The sequence below is a fragment of the Dermacentor silvarum genome, chromosome 10 (assembly GCF_013339745.2).
Source record: "Dermacentor silvarum isolate Dsil-2018 chromosome 10, BIME_Dsil_1.4, whole genome shotgun sequence".
NCBI lineage: Eukaryota > Metazoa > Arthropoda > Arachnida > Ixodida > Ixodidae > Dermacentor > Dermacentor silvarum.
Genome location: NC_051163.1, coordinates 33,137,950 through 33,157,467, shown reverse-complemented (window position 1 = coordinate 33,157,467; position 19,518 = coordinate 33,137,950). Strand labels below are relative to the sequence as shown.

The 19,518-nt window shown below is 46.8% G+C and overlaps 1 protein-coding gene across 1 annotated transcript in view; it reads right to left on the bottom strand.

Moving 5' to 3' along the window:
• Positions 1–1,347: 1,347 nt before the first annotated feature.
• LOC119465858 (WASH complex subunit 5-like) overlaps positions 1,348–19,518 on the bottom strand; it is a 27,372-nt gene continuing 9,201 nt past the window's right edge. The window contains exons 2-12 of the mRNA XM_037726337.2: positions 16,405–16,584; positions 15,292–15,419; positions 13,265–13,355; positions 11,769–11,943; positions 11,125–11,204; positions 10,804–10,907; positions 7,371–7,500; positions 6,653–6,749; positions 6,366–6,525; positions 2,263–2,353; positions 1,348–1,561 (exon numbers count right to left, since the gene is read on the bottom strand). Coding sequence (XP_037582265.2) covers positions 1,505–1,561; positions 2,263–2,353; positions 6,366–6,525; positions 6,653–6,749; positions 7,371–7,500; positions 10,804–10,907; positions 11,125–11,204; positions 11,769–11,943; positions 13,265–13,355; positions 15,292–15,419; positions 16,405–16,584 — 1,293 coding nt within the window. The 3' untranslated portion in view covers positions 1,348–1,504. The remainder of the gene's footprint in view (positions 1,562–2,262; positions 2,354–6,365; positions 6,526–6,652; positions 6,750–7,370; positions 7,501–10,803; positions 10,908–11,124; positions 11,205–11,768; positions 11,944–13,264; positions 13,356–15,291; positions 15,420–16,404; positions 16,585–19,518) is intronic.

Sequence of the window (19,518 nt, the reverse complement as noted above, 5' to 3'; positions counted from 1 at the left end):
TTGATTGGGGGGGGGGGGGGGAGGGGGCAGAAGAAAATTCTGGGGGTTCGCCTTCCCTCACCCACGCCCCCCTGTAAAGCCGCCCCTGGCGATTGGTGTGCTGTTTTACAGCAAATGGCAGTTAAAGGTTCATCGCATGTTTTCTTGCTCTTCATGCATGTGTAACACTGCTTCCTTCAGGATCAGCGCAGTATGCTTCCCGTGGGACTGCAGCACAGAATTGGAACACATTACTAAGTTAAAGGAACATGGTTGATAATGCGTGTGAAGCGTCGCTCTGACCCCCGATGAAGAGCGATAAGCGTGAGAAGGTACACATGAACGTCTGCAACGATGCTGATGACCTCCACAGCGATGCCTTTTTCGATGCTGTTTGTTGTTGTGCTTCGTCAATGGTCATAGTGATGCCACGCCTGCATTATCAATGAGATAAGCCTGCCAAGAACTGAAAGAGTGGCACATAATGAGTGGAAGGTGTGGCTACGAAATCGCGGCCCTGGGGTAGTATTTTCGGTCGGTTACTTCTTTAGGATACGAGCACTTCCGCAATATTTCGCGTGACTAAGCTTTGGACACATTTGTGCCTTTGTGCAACAGTGTTTGCTTGGCTCTGTGCGAGGATCGCTTCTGTTGCCCGTAGATGCCCGGCATGTCGGGTGCCAAGTCACACAACACGTATCTTGCAAAAGTGATCTACCAAAAATATGGCTCCTGGTATACCGAGCTTTCACAAGAAATTCAGTGGCTACTCCACCTATATTGAAAGGCTCTATGTGGTTTATGCACAGGCCTGGGGCTTACACTTTTGTCATTTTAATTATCTAGAAAATTATCACGGTTTTTCCAACTTTGAGTTAGCGAGGGTTTCAGTGTAACAGCAAACAATTGGGATGTAAACCACCTACCTGCCAAGTAAGCATTAAGATCTGCTCCATATCATGTTCTTGTTTTTTTTCTTTCTTTCTTTTTTTTTTGTCAACCTATATATGCATGTGTGGACTGGCAATTGCTATAATGCAAGACTCTTGCCCAGCACATCATTCTCAGGGCAAAGAATTTCAGTAGCAAACGTCCACACAAAGATTTTTTTTAATGGCTTGCATCTAAGCTAAAAGGTTTTCTGCAATATTTACGCAAAAATTTCTGGGTTGCGTCTAAGCTAAAGAATTTTCATCTGAACTACCTATGCAAAGATTTCTGAATGACTTGCGTCCTAAGCTAAAAAGCTTGCACGTGAAGTCAAAATTCGTCGTGCCAAAGCATTCCTTTTTGGCATCGAGTTTGCCGAGATGAGTGGGAAGACTTGGTGACCTTACAACGTACATCGTATCAAGCCAATACGCAAGTAGGAAAAGAGACATATATTACCGTTTATTTTACGCGTCTTTGTATCTTACAGTAAAAAAGAGAAATGACAGCACCAGAATGCTCAATGATCTCAATGATCGCAGAAACATTGTAGTCGAAATTCGGCACATGCTCACTTGACTGAGCACCACGCAGACTAGGACGATGACCTAAACTGGTCAAAGGTGTAGTCAGGAACATAGTTGAGCACCACCTGTACCAAAAATGCAATAGAAGAAAAAAAAAAGAAGCTTTAGAAATGTTGCAACGAAATATACTAGTATAGTCGAACCTCGCTCTAATGAAGTTACATCCGACACAAAAATATCTTTGTTATACCATTATCTGTTCTAAGCACAATTTCACTACACGCTGTTATTGGTGAGAGGAATTTTAGATTTACCTCGTTATACTAGCGTTCACTATATCTATATCGAGGTTTGACCATACCGCATTTTCTTTCGTATAGCCTGCCCCTCTAAGCAATAATTTGCAGCCACAATGACCTGCCTCACAAAGTGCAGTGAATATAAGTCACAATGATCATAACAAAGAAATGCTGAAATCTACACGTCATAAGCTGCAAACAACTTTAACCTCCTTCCCTTTGCTCCTGGTTTATGAATGCTTAGTTAGGTAATGTGGTATGTTGCTGAACGGCATGGCTCTGAGTGAAGTCGTTTACTGCGCTCCCTCTGTACTTTCAGCAAAGAAGTATCGAGCCTTGCAGATTGCAGCTTCACTGCACAACATTGAGTCCCCCAGTATGGTCTCGTCATTACGTAACATGTGCTCTAGCATTGTCAGATTTAGCACCATAGCAGTGTAGAAGACTGCACAGTAAATGTAGGTGAAGCATTGCACTTTAAGATGTCGCTACACAAGTCGCAGTGCAGATATCTAAAGGCTACCCACCTTGCGGGGCACGTTGCAGTGCCGCACAAGAATCTCCAGGTAGGCAAGAATATTGGTCGTCTCCACGGAGGCATCGGAGAACTTGGTGACACTGCACGGAAAAGGTGACAAGTCTCGCGCAGGTTCAACTTTCATACTTTTTTTCACAGCCAGTCAATGTAATGCACAGTCACGGTGGAAAATTTCTCGCACGTGAATGTACATTACGGATGAGCAAATCCCGTATCAAGTTCCTTTAGAACACTCCTGACACTAATGCAAAGCCACCGTGAATGCCTTATGCCCATTAGCTGCAATGCCTTTAACTTGGTCCTTCAGAACTCTATGTGTTTTGTTTTATTGCAATAGCAATTATATGGACACTTCAACCGGATTTCTGCCGTCGCTGTGAGGTTCCGTATAAAGTCCAAGGGCGATAAAATTGTCGCCGCACGCCGTATGCGCGAGTGAAAGTGCACAGCGGAAAGCAAACGCGACCTTCGTCGCGCGAAAGGTCGTGGGGGTATGGGAGGGAGGGAGGCAGGGCGACGCTGTGCTGCGGCACCAAATGCTTATCTTCAACCGGGGGCAAGGGGAACTGGCCACTCAATCTCCCACGCGAAGGCAAGAAAGCGGGAAGGCAGCGCAGGAGGGAGGGGGGGAGGGGCAGCTTCTACTCTGCCAACAACTGCGTTTGTACTTTGCCCGGCTGTGGCGGTCGCCCGCACCGTCTCTTAAAAGCGATCTCCACATGGCTCTGACCTTTGTAAGCTGTGCATTCGCCGCTCAGTTTCCGTTGAAGCGATAGATCGCACGAACCTTCGCTCCCTGCGGCGGCTGCGCTTGCTGCCAGCGTTTTGACAGTCGTCTGCGGTCATTGAGTGTGATCTATTCATGTTTGCTTGTGTGCGTTGACACCACGCTTGTTATTTCAGTTAGTAAGCGAATGTGTCCAAGTTTAGGTAGCTGATAAAACTACTACAGTTAAACCTGCTTATAACGAACCTCCATATAAAGAATTCCTGGATAGAACGAAGTTTTTCGATTCCCCGCCGTTACTTCATAGAAGCACATGTATTTGAGACCTCTACGTAACGAAGTGGCAGCGGGAGACCCCCTCGATATAACGAATTTCCCCCTCCGACCACCTAGAGATTTCGCCCCAAATTTTGACATTTTTGCGCGAGCAGCAACCGGAAGCACCTTCTCCGCCGCGATGGAATGCGAAGCGAGCGCACGTGTGTGTGCGTGCGTGCGTGTGCGAGGCGGCTCTGCATCCCTCGACCCGGCGATCTTGCCGCCGCGGGCGTGACCTTTCCCCCTCCCTTCATTCAAATCTGATCCTGCCGCTTGCTGCAGCTGGCCTAGCCCGCCAAGCCGGCACTCTCTCTCCTTTTCCAGCTGATGTTGCCGACGCGCTGGTACACGCTGTGGCACATCAGACTCGATGAGCGCGGACACGCGCTGTGAAACGCTGGCGGCGTGTGGAAGCGCCGCTGGAGAAGCGAGCGAAGTGACCTTCGTGCTGTCTATCGCTTCAACGCAAACTGAGCGCCGAGAACACACAGCACGCAGAAAGCTACGAGCCGCCGACGCACCTACACTGCTAGACTCTGCCCCAACGCAGATCGCTTTCGACTTTCAAGATACGGCCTGCGCGACCGCGCGCCGCCCCGCCATCCCTCCCCCCTCTCTCCCTCGCCGGTGCCTCGAGCGCAACGGAAGAAGGCGCGCTGCCTCCCTGCTTTTCTTTCTTGCGCGCGCGAGATTTCGACGCGGTCGTCGGCTCCCCTCGCACGTTTTCACTCGCACATACAGCATACGGCGCGCGGCGACTGCATTATCGCCCTAGGACTTTAGGGTACGGCCACGCTAGCGTTAAAAACACGCAGCAAAAACGCGCGGCAAAAGCGGCACGAATCGGGGGTCTCGCGGCGTGCCGCGCGAAATGGGTTCTGTGGCAAATGCCGCGTGCCACGAGATGAATAACCAATCAAGAGCGGCGAGGGTGACGTCACGGAGCCATCACAACCGGAACGCCGCCGGTCCGCGCCGGGTTTTCAATCGACGATCGTCGTCTCACGCATGAAGCAACGAGCGCTCGCGGTGTTGCTCGGCCGTTCGGAGAGCGCGGGAGATCTTGGGCGCGATCTTGTACGCGTTCCAAAATGGAACGGAGGCGTTCCGTTCCATCGAGCCGCACGCACACGATTGGTGAAATTGAACGTTGCGGTTGAAATTGACCAATCGTGTGCGGTTCGATGGAATGGAACGCCTCCGTTCCATTTTGGAACGCGTACAAGATCGCGCCCCTTAACGCGCTGCCGCGCGGCGAGATGCGCGTGCCACGGTGGCCTCGCGGCAACTTGCCGCTCGCTGCATGACGCGCGCGTTTTTTGCCGCTAGCGTGGCCGTACCCTTATATACGGAATATCTATGAGCCAAAACCAATTTTAGGGCCACAACGCGTCATGGACACCATCTTAATATAGCAAATACGAATCTCAAGGGCCATACTTTTGCTGGCGGAAACCGAAAATACGTCATAGTTGTCGTCCCCGGCACTTTGGGCGGCCAATGCCATCGTCAAGCCACCAAGCCAAGCGACATGAAAAGTCAAAATGGCCGCTCGGGCCGGCGCGGGGTGGCAGTTTGCAACGTATGATGCGGGAACGGTCCCACAGTTGCGCCGCAACAGCGGGGTTACCAATGCATTGAGTTCTAAGGGAGCTGTGCCGGGACCGGTCGAAAACGACGTAACAGCCGGGAAAACGTAGCCCCTGGGAGCGTAACAGCGAGGTTCTACTGTAACACTATACGATGCTACGACGCCATCGTGACGCTCGCTCTTCGTTTCCGATGCCTCGCGCTTGTGCGAAACGACACGCATCCACGCATCCGGTACCTGGTGTGACATTTCGAGGATGAGTGCTTCGACGAAAACGGAAAACAAGTGCGCGTTACAATTGAGCGCGCGTTAGAATCGAGTAAATACGGTAAACGTTTATTTTTCGAATTTTCGTGCCGAACCTGCATATAACGAAATCCTCTTTATAACGAAGTTTTTTCGGGAATTTGTCAATTTCATTATATCCAGGTTTAACTGTATCCCTACTCCGAATAGCTCTCTACTAATTTGCTATCGCAATCGATGCTTCGCCTTTCGGGTGAAACTGCGACATTTTTTGTGTGGATCGCAAGGTGTGTTACATGCTGCAGTACAAGCCACTACTGACCCTTCGGCAATCGGTCAACAGATGCTCACATCCCCTACTTGTACACGTGAAATGTGTATATGTAGTACAGATCTACAGGTGCCCATGCTTCGCAAGTCTTGTGCTACAGTTGAAACTGCCCAAAGAGAGACAGCGAAAGTATGAGTGTGCGAATGATATAAATTCCAAATATCGGTCAAATGTTGCTGTTTCAAATTGAGGTATTTGATCTGAGAAATTGATATTCAGTTTTTTCAAATCTTCGATTACGGCCAAATACAGGGAGTTATGTATCATTATGGAGCGATATATGGAGTTGTGCTATGATTATTGGAATCTGCTTGGGCCGACGAAAGGAGCCCATCTGTAAGCTGCTGCAACTGCTTCAAATATACTATGTAAGCCACATTAAAACAGTGGTGATGGTGGTAATGCTTCTCTTACTACATACAGTGAATCTACAAGTTTCCCAGCCAAACTTCCAAGCACTGAATGTGAAGAAAATAATCTTTTTGACACAATTTCAATGTTTCTCTTTTAGGCACAGAAAGAAATATTTTGTATCTGTCATGCTGCCGTATGTGACGGCTATGAAGCCGCTGGCACAGAATGATCACTCAGGTGTATGCTCGGTGGAAACAAACCCAATAAGATCCATCATGGTACATGCGCCGCACAACTGCACATAAGCACTTATCAGCACTAAAGCTGGTATGACATTTGAAGCTGATATACCTGGAATATTTACATTCCATTTGATTCCAAAATTTCCACTGCTCGAACACCCTTGCTTTGGGTCTTTGAGCACGAACAGCTTTGAGCTGTTGGCAAATGGTGGCGGGCAAAACCTATGAAAACATGAAGCTGCGTAAACTCGAAAGCCACGCCATTTGGGCCACCTCGACATACCTTACGGAGCCCTCCTCGAGCAGCGAACGGACATACTGCCCAAGGTAGGCCAGGAACTGTGTGACATTGTCCTGGTGGAACTGCTTCAGGAAGGTGAACGACCCCAGTACAAAGGGAAGACCATCTATGGCGTCCACACCCCGCTTGCTCAGCAGGCCGCCTGCAATGCAGTCGCACATGGTAAAAAAACAAGTTCATTCAGAGGTTGCTTGTGAATGCAGAGCACATCTTCATTCACTGTATGTAAGCCATGTTAATGAAAAATAAAGACTGGTAAACATGCCTACCTTGTGAGCTCACATATGTGAACTTTGCCAAGTGTGTCACGGTGAACAGCATCATGAACAGCGGCAGGTTTGCGATAGGCCTTGTAGTCGCATAAATCTGAGGTGAGGTAGACAAAATGAACGTTTTCCGAAATAAGTATCAGCTTTACTTATACAGTATAACTCCTTACAATACAGAAATATTTCGACTGGTAGCCAAAAGGCTAGTGAACAGTCCAATACAGTCACACTCCGCTACAATGAAATTCCCGCTACAACAATGTGTTTTTAATTCCCTGTCAGAATCCCATGGACTCAAATGAATCAAAATTCCCTCCACAGCGAGTTCCGTTTTGAGCACTCTTCCAGTTCAAAGAAACTTTTTCTGGGTGCAAATCCCTCAATCTAACATACTAACAGTTAAAATATAGTCACGGCAAATACCAGAATCAGTTTCCATAAAGCGTAATGTAGTTTACATTTTTGTAATGCTGTAATTGACATTACGTGAATTTCCTCTGAAAGATCAACGCTGGGGTGATTTAACATGGAGCTCTGTTTTTGTCAATAAGTTATATTCCTTACTGTTGCCACAAAATGAATTTTTTGGCTCAGTGCATGGACAGACACTTGGGTGGGCCTAAAGAGCCCATAATGGGTACCACAGGTAGAGGCAAGTTCCTGACTCTGTGTGGTCATAGTCTGGTCCCTGCAGGTGCAAGCAAGGTGTCGTGCTCACCTTGGAGAGGGGCTGGTACAGTCCACACCAATCTAGGTATGTGGCTACTTCCATGAGCAAGGGATTGTCCTCTTTAGGGTATGGCTTGGTGGGGTCCTTATGGTGGGCCTTGACCTCTGCTAGCAGGGCACTGGCGGTGGCAATAATGTAAATCAGAGACTGCCATAATCATATGGGGTAAGTAAACCCACTGTTCTTAGAAATGATAAAGGCAAAACACGATGTGCTACAACAAGGTTACCCTAAGTGACATATCATCATCATTATCAGCCTATACAGTGGAATCTCAATGATACGATCACGGCTAATACGAATTTCCGGATGATACGAATTTTTCTGTGGTCCCGGCTGAGCCCCATTACTTTGCAACGTGCGAGAGAACGGTTGTTACGAATCGATTTTCTACCTGCTTCGGTTGATACGAATTAACGCCGCCTCACCGACGGCCGTGAAAGAGAACAGCGCACAGTCACGTGCTTTCTCCCTTTCTCTTTTGGTGCGGAGGCGCGGCGCCAGACAGCGCGGAGGCCGCGACTCGGCGCAAAGAATTTGAAGCTGGTGGCGCTTTTTTGCTGTGCTTTTCCCCACGCCGCCGCAGCGAGCGAAGGTTCGTGCGGTCTATCGCTTAAACTGGAAACTGAGCGGCGTAAGCACAGCGCATACAAAGGTCAGAGCCGTGTGGAGATCACTTTCAAGACACGGTGAACGCGACAACACCGACCGCCGGCACAGGCGCAAAGTACAAGAACGCATTTGTTGGCAGAGTAGAACCGCTCCCCCCCTCCCTCCCGCGCTGACTTCCCGCTTTGATCCTTTCGCGTGGGAGGTTGCGTCACCAGTTACCTTTGTGCCCAGTTGCAAGATAGGCATTTGGTGCCTCAGCACAGCATCGCCCCCCCTCCCTCCCTCCCATACCCCCACGGCCTTTTGCGCAACGGAAAAACGCTCTCCGTGAAGGCGCACATCCCCCGTGCGCTGTCACTCGCACGTACGGCGTGCGGCGACAATTTTATCGCCCTTCGACTCATGCTCCACGTCTCATGCTCCTCCTCCGCATCACCCTCGTTGATCTCCTCTCCCATCGGTGGGCGCACCTTGTTGAGAAGCGTACTTGCTACCGCCCTTGTCGCCGAGACTTTCCGGTGGAAGCCCCATTTTAACCGGTATTTTCTCTCACGCGGCTGCACATTAAGCGGTATGCGTATACATGGAGTTCCATGGGAGGGTAAACGGGAGTTGGAAAAGGCCGCGTTGTAGCCAGTTCTGCACTATAAACGGTTACGTTATAAGTGGTCTATACTGTAAATGCTTTTTACGTGCGTGTGCCTGAGTGAGTTCACCTCTGACTCTTTAATTTAGCTAGTTTTAATTGTGTTTCGATGATACGAATTTCGGCTAATACGAATATTTTTCGTGACCCCGTGAGATTCGTATCATCGAGATTCCACTTTATTTATGTCCACTTCAGGACGAAGGCCTCTCCCTGACATTAATTTATGTGGCATTTGTATCACATCAATCTAAAAGCACAAGCTAATTATACTCATAACATAGTGACATTTGTATCACATCAATCTAAAAACACAGGCTAATTATACTCTATCTAGCAAGTCGTTTGCAGCACTGCTGAAGGTGCAAGGCGTACACAGGCAATATCCTTGCGCGGCAGAATACAGTTCCGGGAGTAACTGTCCAATAAATGGTGGGACTATAGAGTTGTGTTATTGCTTGGTACATAATATGTTACAGCGATATGTGACATGTTATGATCGTTGCACATGCATGTCATACACTGCGAATTCAGCGACCGCTGAGCAGACGACGCGGCGCAGGTGAACGCATCTCGAGAGGCATTCGGCCTTTCTGTTGGCTAAGGAGCCTTGCAGTTTTCCCAGTGCTGCAAACGACTTGCAAGATGGAGTATAGTTACTCACATCGAATGCTAAAAACATGATTTACTGGAATGTATAAAAACTCGTGTGTGGGATAATGTAAAAACGCACGTGTGTGTGCCTTTTTACATCCCACACGCAAGTCTTTGTGCATTCCACAATTCGTGCTGATTCATTTAAACTCTGTCATAGATTTAAGGGACGTTTTAAAAACTTCATTTCTAGCTAACTTGAATCAACAATACTACTGCCGTTGGACTGCACTTCTCTTGTCTCACAAGCTTGCGTTCTGTGCTATTATCGTGAAAACGCACTCCCCACCAGTCCATCACAGCTTTTAATATGAAGCTGTACAGTAGCCAACCGATAACTTGGACACCGATAATTCGGACCTGCTTGATTATTTGGGCAGCTGCACGGCACTGCCAATGGCCCCATAGACTTAAGTATAGGATGCCCAAAATTTTGGACACCTTACAGTGCGTCATGTGATAATTCAGACTCTGACTGCACGGCCGTGTGCTAATTTGGCCACCGAGTCGTGCAGAAATAGCGATATTTTTATTTTGATCTGTCACCAGCATGGTTGTCAGCTATGTTGCTGGGCCTCGAAACCGAAACTAGCTAAGCCTAGTCAATCTAGTAGTTACCGACCGTGCTCAAACCACAGGGCAAGCCAAGCCACTATGTCGTTTAAGGCTGCACTTGCAATTTGTGCAATTTGTTGTGCAAGTTCTGTTACACTCTTATCATCCGCCGTTCAAGGCTGGCTGATCCCATTGAGAACGTGAGCTGCATTCTCAGGCAATTACTTTCGAAGATACTTTCACTTGCGCGATATTTCGCGTGACTAGCACCGGACACGTCAACAAGTACAAGTGGCAGCGTTTATGTACTGTGATAAGATACTGCATTTTTCCTCGTATAACCCACACCCTGCTGTGAAGCCAGACTTCAAGGTGAAATTTGCATGTAACCAGCCAAGACCTTACTGTTTAATTATTCGAATTTTTGTTGCAGGTTATATGCGCAAAAATATGGTAGCATGCTTGGCAATGTGCCAAGAATGCCGTCGCTCGTACCGATGCGTCTTGCGCTAGTCACGTGATATTGAAGGCATCCCCAAAATTCAGATTTCCGAGAATATATACAAAAGAGAAGGTACAACAGACAACACTGTACATATAGACATGCGGGGCAGCAAAGCGATAAAAAAATTTTAGCAGTCAGAAACCTGTACTATGGTTTGCCAATTCCATGCAATATTGTTGAGGCATGTATTGTGTTCAGCCCAGCGGGGAGGGAATGTCTACAATTGTCCTGTAACTCAGTCACCATTTGTGACCTTACAACTGCCTCATTTGCCCTGTCAACAGCTGCCAAACACAAGTTCTTCCAAATTAAATTTTTAGTGCACACACACACCACAGAATGTCATTTCAACATGTTCGAGCATTTCAATTTTGAGTAGCCAAGTATCTCATAGTGTGAAAAAGAGCAAACATAGCACTTCGACGAAAAAGTAATGTTGAATCTCTCACTCATTCATGGTCTGCAGAGCACCAACCAAGTCCTTCGACTCGAACTTGGCTGTTGTGTACAGTTCATGTGCGATGGCTTTGCGCAAGATTTGCATCTGGCCAATCTGCAAAAGAAAGGAGCAGACTGACTTGAGAACTACAAACAAACAAACAAACAAACAAACAAAAAAAAAAAACTACACGAGAGGAGAAGAGGAAACAACTCTTCATAGTCAACAAAAATCGGATAACCATCCATCCAACGGTGCCATTCAGTCAGTACAACCCCGATCATAGCCTGCTAAGCTATGATTTAAACACAGCGTGACGGGAAGCACTGACCTTGAGCATGCTCTCGAGGAAAACCGACCACGTCTTGGCAACCTTGGTCAGGGTCGCACTGTACGTTTTGCCCACGTTTTCTGCGCCATGCAAACACAAGGACAGTGAGTGAGTGACACTGAAAGGAGCTAACCACCTTCCACAATTTACACGAGATGCACACTGGCTTCTTTAGCTGCATCAACACTGAAAATGCTTGAACACATGAACCAACATTCAAATTAGGCAGTCAAAGCCAGATGTTGCTTCAGTGACTAGGACAGTCTCTTCTGGCTGTGGGAACCATCATACTTGACGAACTAGCAAATGTGGCCATGTTGACTGAAGGAAAGCTGGCACGAAACTTTAGTAGCTGTTATAGTACTAGTAATCGTGGTACGATTGATTAATTGATTGGGTTTAACATCCCAAAGCAACACTGAGGCTTAGGAGATTCTGTAGAGAAGGATTCCGGATCAATTTCGACCTTTCAGGGTTTTTTAAAGTTTACCTAAATCTAAGTACACGAGCGTTCTCCCATCCCATTGGAATGTGGCCGCAGTGGCCGGTAGTAAAACCCGCAACCTTGTGCTGATCAGCAGAATGCCACAGCCAATAAGCCAATGTGGTGGGGGATAACGCTTTGATGCAGTTGCAACACTTACGGACTAGACCGTCGACTGGCTGCAGGGCTTTGCTCATGTTGGTGAGCAGCTCCTGCCAAGACTTGTCCTTGACCATTCCCTTCTCCAGGGACCGAAGCACGCCCTGCAGTTCCTTGACTATCATGAATGACAGCAGCCGGTCCAGCCCCGTCAGGCCAGGTGTGCCCACGCTTTTCTGTTTGTGTGAAGGAGGCAGAAACGAATGACTTACGTGCAAGGACTGGCAGTTGTCATAGTTATTGCGGATTTGTAGTCATTGACACACAGTGCAAAAGCAAAATACACACAAAAGGCCATCTGCGTCTTCTTGGCCATCTGTGTCTTTCAAGCTGTACGTTCATAACAACTATAAATCTCAGACAGCTTGGTTACAGCACCAAACCTTTTCCTACACATAGCATGGTGATTGGTGCAAGTAGGCAAGTAATTTACATGTCTAGCAGCACTTATGGCAAAGCACAATGTGTCCTATATAACATACACGGTGACGTTTCTGTAACTTCACCCATGAAAGCAAAGAGCACAAGTCTGTTTGCTTCTGTTAACATGTTGCACCATGTTAAAGGAGAGCTGTACCACTTTTTGATCACAATAAGAAAATGTTTCCAAAGTGTAGACAATGCTATCGTGAGCATGCTAACCAAACTCCACTGCAAACAGCACAGAACTCACAAACTCGCACACTAGATAAATTTTGCTCTCTCCTGTGGCTTTCAACTACCCTGCTCTTATTTCAGCTTTGGCAACATCAGCGATGATGTTCTACAAGGCGCGACAGCCCAGACGCCAACCATTGGACACAAGCCTGCACACTCTTTCAGATGTTCTAGGACACTCGTACAGGGTAGTTGTTTATGTGTCCTACTTGTCCTGTCAGCTCCTTTGTCACTCTCGGGCAAGTTTGTGAGACGCCGGTCTTGAATGGTTACTCGTTAGGTTACTCGTTGGAGATTGATTAGCTGAGAAGGCATGGGGAAAGTAAACATCACACTCTCTATAACAACAACAACAAAAAAAGCACGGACAGAAAAGCGATGCAATGAAGGGCAACAACACAAGCCTTGTTCCATTCGTGCTCTTTTTTCATTATGACACCCTATTAACTAGCATAGCTGACAATGCTTCTGCACTCTCTTTATCTCTGTTCATTTGGGGCCATTTTATAAAGTTCCTTTGGAAATATGTTCCTCGAAAGGTGTTACACTCATTCCAGCGTGTTTCTCCGGTTCTAAAAGGCGTCTCGGGCCTCTTTAATATAATGTGGCTTTGGGTAGCATCGAAATCTGTGCAACACATTTTTCCTGCACAGGCCTCGCTTGAAATACAACTCTCCTACTTATAGCATAAAAACACAATAGCACAAAAACACAATAGCACAAAAACATTTTATGCAGCACAGGTCATTCAGTGTTGAAAACACAAGTATTTCTGTTGCCTACCATACTCGTAAAATACAAATGCACATTAAAGAAAATCCATGAGGGCATCTCTCTTGCCTGAAGCAGGGCGAACAGGCTGAGGTTGATGACTTCCGCATGTGACTTGGCGTCGAACCAGGCATTTGACTGGTCCACGTAGACGGTTGTCCTAGGAGCAGAAAGACTGTTGTAATGTGCACATTCACAACTGGTTGCATAACGGGCAACTAGACGAGGCTTAGGTTAAACTGAAGGAATCTGAAGGAAGAATGCATGCACAATTGTAAAAATTTACTGCAGATTGTTACAATGCTACGAAGAGCTTTCTTGTGTTTTTCAGCTTCACTATGCTAACAATGACTACTTTTAGTTACAGTGTATTGGTGTACAACAGACCAATCTACAAGCCACCTGTGGTCACAATAACGAGACAGGAGATATTTGCACAGTTCTGAAACAATCACTAGAGGAGTTAAGACAAGAAGCAACAGATGATCTTACGTCCTGACCTGCCAACATGTGCTTTGTTATCATAGTTCTGATGTAGTAGTCACACGTCTAGAATACTGCAACATACTGTGTTTGTTTTTTACTTTGAAGGAAAAAAAAAATTGCCTGTGAGAGCGCTGTTCCACTTATTCAGGTGGATATTTCTCAAAGAGGTGAACATTACTTGCACTGCAAAGTGCAATGTCCAGGTAGCTGAATTAAAAAAAAGTTTACTAATTACCTTTTAAATTGCTCACTCAATTGAGAACACGTCTAAATTACAAAATTGAAGCTAAGCAAGAGTGCAGCCATGTCTGCTTAGCATAAATCCTAACAGTAGTACCACTTTCAATATATATTCGTTCTTAAAATGTACTATCAAATACATTGGTGTTCCAGTTTGGAGTTTTCCAAAAGCCTCTCATTTGCAATTCAGGATAAAAGGACACCAAAGACAAATTACTAAGGCAACGCGGACAGTTAAAATACTATCATAGGAACCTCGCAGCGCTTGTGTCATGCTAAGAGAAGCCTTGGAGAAAATCACGTCTGAACGGTCCGCATGCCTTCAGCGAAATTCAAATCGCCCACCCCCGAGCGGGGAGTGGTGACATTGCACACGCCATCACCGCCCTTTACTGCCTAAAACGGCAGCCGACAGACAGCGCTACAGTTAAAAAAGAAAACGCTAATGCGCGGCCATGGAGAAACTGAGCCAAGACAGAGCATTGGATTCGCCGCTGCAGTTGCTCTTGATCCAGTGATGTGGACCATTCGGGCATACCGCGACATCACATGGACATGGCATTCCCTGCTACTTGCAGCTTTTGCGAGTTTCGCGAGCCAGCAAAATCAGCACAGCACTACGCGATAATGGAACTACTGAAACGTGAAAGCATGGGCGGCCCAGAGACGAGCAAAAGTGACGCCTTTTGACTGCCCACGTCATTGTCAAGGGTAACATCAAAAAGCTATTTTTTCCAAGAATCAAATCGAAGTAGACAAAAAGCATTTTCTTCCGCCTTATAATGCAATGCGATGATGTTTTTAATATCTGTGGTTGAGTACTAGTGACAGAATTATAATGAGGAGTGCCTATGCCATCGGGCTAGTACTTGAATGTCCCGGGGGAGTCTCAAATTGAGTCCTGCGTTTACCTCAGTTTCTTGATTACTGAAGCGCTGTTCGCGATATAATTGATGCCTTAGACGTTCTCAAGCATTTATCTATGACTTTAGCTTGAGTTAACATTTCCATTTAGCGTCCCTTTACGCAGAGTGCCAGTGCACTTTTTAGCAGATCTTGTAGGACAGCCACCTACGAAATGGCGCTTGTCTTAGCATTTGTACTATGCAGACATATCGCTTCAATACCACTCAACTTCCATTTCGCAATTTCAACATGTGCTCTGGTGTGAATAATTTAGCAGTTAATCAGGAAATCCTCTTAATTTGCTGCACGGAGACTCCAATTTCTCATGCAGGTTATTTCCACCTATTCCAGAAATCCCCCTGATAAGGTGGAACAGCAGTATCTGCCACAGGTAATAATAATAAAAAAATTTTACATTGAAAACAAAACTAAAAACAAATGGTATACATGATGGTGATACTCACTTTGGATCTGTAACACGTAGAACCTCGCGTGCTAGCCTGCCAATGAAGTTGACTGACGCCTGGTCCAATGGAGGGAATGTCGGAATAGGGATAGTGCGCGACTGGTAGACACTCTGCCAGTCTTGGACCTGCATTTCCAAGCGTTTGTTTTGAACTTGTGAAGGGAAAGAACGGCATACAAAACAAAAGCAAGAAGCATGAAGGAAGCATCCTGGAAACATGACGGTAATGTTCACCTCACGGTCCTTTTAATTGGTGATGCTCTAATCAGAACCATGAGCAGCGTTTCAGACATTCACTGTTCGTTATAGTAAGGTCGCATCTGACAAGAGAATAGTACCTTCGTTATATCTGATATTCGTTATAAGCATACATGCCGATAGTGGCAAAAGAAAATATGTGAATTTTATACCAATTTCGTTATATCCAGTAATTCATTATATCTATGTTCGTTTATTGAGGCTTGACAATATTTTTGTATTATCGCAATAACAATCATATGGACACTTTATCTGCACTTGTGGTATCGGCGTCATGGTCCCACTACAAGCAAGAAAGAGAGATGGTCTGCATACACCACACACAATGTGTTCCTCTGTTGTACATGTAGTGCCATGCTGGAGCACTGGCATGTGAATGCAGAACACACACACACAAAAATAATTTGCAACACGGGAAATGCTTCGTTGGACACTGGCCACAGCATATCTGATCGTATAACCTTAGATGCAGGAAATATGAACAGATGAGCAATTATCTTGTTTCGTCAGATGGTGAGGCTGAAGGCTACCTGCCGAGTACACTCTGACATGTCCCTATGTCACAGCACCCACACGTCTCAGAGCGTTGACACAAATTGAGCTCACAAATTACTGTCCCCAGCAGCTAATAGATCTGCTGCGGATCGGCAGATCTGCTGGGATGCTATCGCTTGGCTTTGACAATGATCCTCCGGCAAAGTATAAAAATAATAAACGCAGTAAAAAAAAAGGAAACATTTAATGCAACCCAGAGTGAATAAATTCTTGAGGCCCCTAAAGTTTGTTCAAGCGCATCTTTCCTGCATTTCTTTGAGAAGGCAACCAACAGACACGTTTTGCACATGGAACATACCTTTTGTCGAAGGAAAGCGTTGCACTCCTGCTCCACATTGTAGCTGACGATGCGAGACACCTCCTCTTGCCAGACACGCAGCCCGTAGATGCTCACGTAGTCCTGGATGTACTCGAACGACCGGTAGTAGCCGTCCATCACCTTGCCCAAGGCCGTCAGCTTGGGCACCAACTCACTGGGCTGCAGCAGCAGTTACAGCAGAATGGATAAATGGGCTACTAGTTGGTGACTAATAAGTATTCAAATGTCTGTACAGACAAATGGACATAAGAGATCAGAAGAGAAGAAAAAACACAACCGCTGCGGCCACAAATGTGTCAATGTATCTGCGCCATCTTCATGAAGACAACCGACTATCAAATCAAATTATGGACCTGCCAACACAGCATGTGCTTCCGGAGTAACAAAAAAATTATTGCATTGTGCTTTGTGAAGTTCACTGCACTGGCATCATTCTGAGCAAAAGAAGTGAAGACTCAAATCTTTTTTATGCCCCTACATTCTTACAGATCATGTGCAACATCAGAAAAGTAATGACATCAACTAGACATAGCAAAATCATGTCCTGCTGCAGTCAGCTACATGCTTACAATTATGCCTATGCTGGCACATTTATGCCAGCAGCTAAGAACAGAGCTGCTCATTGCTGCATACTTTCAATGAACACATAACAAGACGCCACCAACAGTGTTGCTTTTCCATCCAGTATACGTCCATCTTTTATGTCCTGGAAATGGTATATCATCTCTACGGCAGGCTAACACACTAGCGCCATAAAGGTTGAAGAAGGACATCCAAAACACTTCAGCTATGCAAAATCGTCTGGCAAGCTATTCCGGGCTAGAGGACGTAACCACTATGCTTAATTTCCGAGTTCAAATTGTAGCAACTTCAATCATAGAATCCCACGTGATCCCCCCTCCCCCCTTCCAAGTTACGAATTCATGGCAACATGAATGGCATGAATTAACATGGTGTGGCCAGTCAAGTGGCACTGCTAGCGTTCCAACTGACTAGGCATATGCAACAATGATGTCACACAATGATAGATTGTCTAGCCAGCAGAGTGTAGGTGATGTGTGTAGAATTCTATGAGCCAGGGGCGGATCCAGGTTTTTTCTGAGGGGGGGGTCAGCTTCTGTCGATGATGATGATGATGATGATGATGATGATGATAGTAGCCTTTATCATTTACCGAAATTCACCGTTTCTGCTCACGATAAACCCGCGTTTTATACGGCTAGAGCAGCACCTGTAGCCTACAAGGCTTGAGAGGGCAAATCACTTTTTTTTTCTTCTTTTTTTGTATTTATTGCCAAGAAGTTCGCGCTGTTTTTATTCCCCGGCCGCCACTGTCATCATGAAAACGAGTGTTACCTCGCGCCATCTAGCCCGCCGTGGTGGCTCAGTCAGTTCAGGCATTGCGCTGCTGAGCACGAGATCGCGCGATCGCATCCTGGCCGCGGCGGCCCGCATTTCTATGTAGGCGAAATGCAAAAACGCCCGTGTGCTTGCGTTGTAGTGCGCGTTAAGAACCCCAGGTGGTCAAACTTAATCCGGGCCCTCCACTACGGCGTGTCTCATAATCAGAAACTGGTTTGGCACGTAAAACCCCAGAAAGAGGAAGAAGACCTGTAGCGAAGCCAGGTACGGTTTCTCCGTGCTTATAGGAAAAGGACGTTACCCAATACAGCCATGTGCTTGGCCGGCTGTGCCTGATCATGCAGGTTGTTCAAAACTAAGCTTTATGGTTTTCTTAAAATTAGGCACTGGAGGCACGCGAAGATCACCTGTGCAAATAAGTTATGTGGCCAGGGGGCACAAAGTGAGGATGATAATTATCGCTGTGAGCAGCCCAATTAACTAAAATTGGAACAATTATTTTTGTCGACTGCAGTAAGTGGGTATGTTTGTATTGTGAGACGTTGACCAATGCGATGCCTTTATTCCAGCAGTCCGCCCGAGTCAGAGACGAAGCACCGCACGAGACAAAATATGATGATGAGTCGTATGTACAGATGACGACGACGATTTGCACAAATAGCGCTCACACCAAGATGATGGAGTCGTTTGTACAGATGACGACGACGATATGCACAAAATTCGCTCACACTAACTTCCTCCCCCCTTCAGGAAAGCGGTCAGCAAGACCGCAAGCTAGAAAGGGTAGGTACGGCGAATGTAGGGTTTCAGGCGAGATACGTGAACGATTTCCGTAGTGCGGCGGCGGCGGTCAGTAGCTGAGCTGACAGGAGTGACGCCTGTAGTTAACGGCCGAAGTTCGTTTGCAAAACGGTGTAGGGGCCGAGATATCTGTGGAGAAATTTTTCACAGAGCCCCGGTGCGGCGAACAGGTCTCCACAAAGAACTTCGTCGCCTGGCGGAACGAAGCAACGCGACGCGTCGCATCATAGCGAATTTTCCTTTTGTCCTGAATGGTATAGCGGTGTTGGCGCGGGCAAGTTCACGGCACCGGGAGAGGCGAGCGGCAAATTCCTCAGGAAGAGACGCGGATGGAGCAGCAGGTGCTGAGGAGGGTAGTGTCCAAGACGAAAGACGGCGCACGACCGTACACCAGGAAGAAGGGACTGTAATTGGTTGTACGTTGGACGGCAGTATTATACGCAAACGTCACAAAGGTGGATGTGTGTTCCAGTTGGTGTGATCGGGTCGAACATACATTGACATCATGTCAGACAAAGTTCGATGAAAACGCTCCGTAAGACCATTTGTTTGCGGATGGTACGATATGTGTCTTATGGATGGTGTCCGAGGCCTGAAGGACTTCACGGAGGACATGCGATAGGAACGTCTTGCCACGGTCACTCAGGAGGACACGAGGAGGATTAAAAGGGGTGCGCCGTGGCGCAAAACGATTCCTGGCACGAAAAACTCGGCGACTTCGGAGGCAGTACCAGAGCGAAGAGCCCGCTGTCTCAGCGTAGCGCGTTAGATGATCCACTGCGGTAACGACCAGCGGTGACCACGGGCGTGGAGTGGGAGGGGTCTATACAAGTCTATGCCCACAATTTCGAACGGGTGTACGGGCATGGTCCGGCTGATAGGACCGCCTTGAAAGGGATCGACGTTTTTCTGTTTTGGTCATGATGCGCA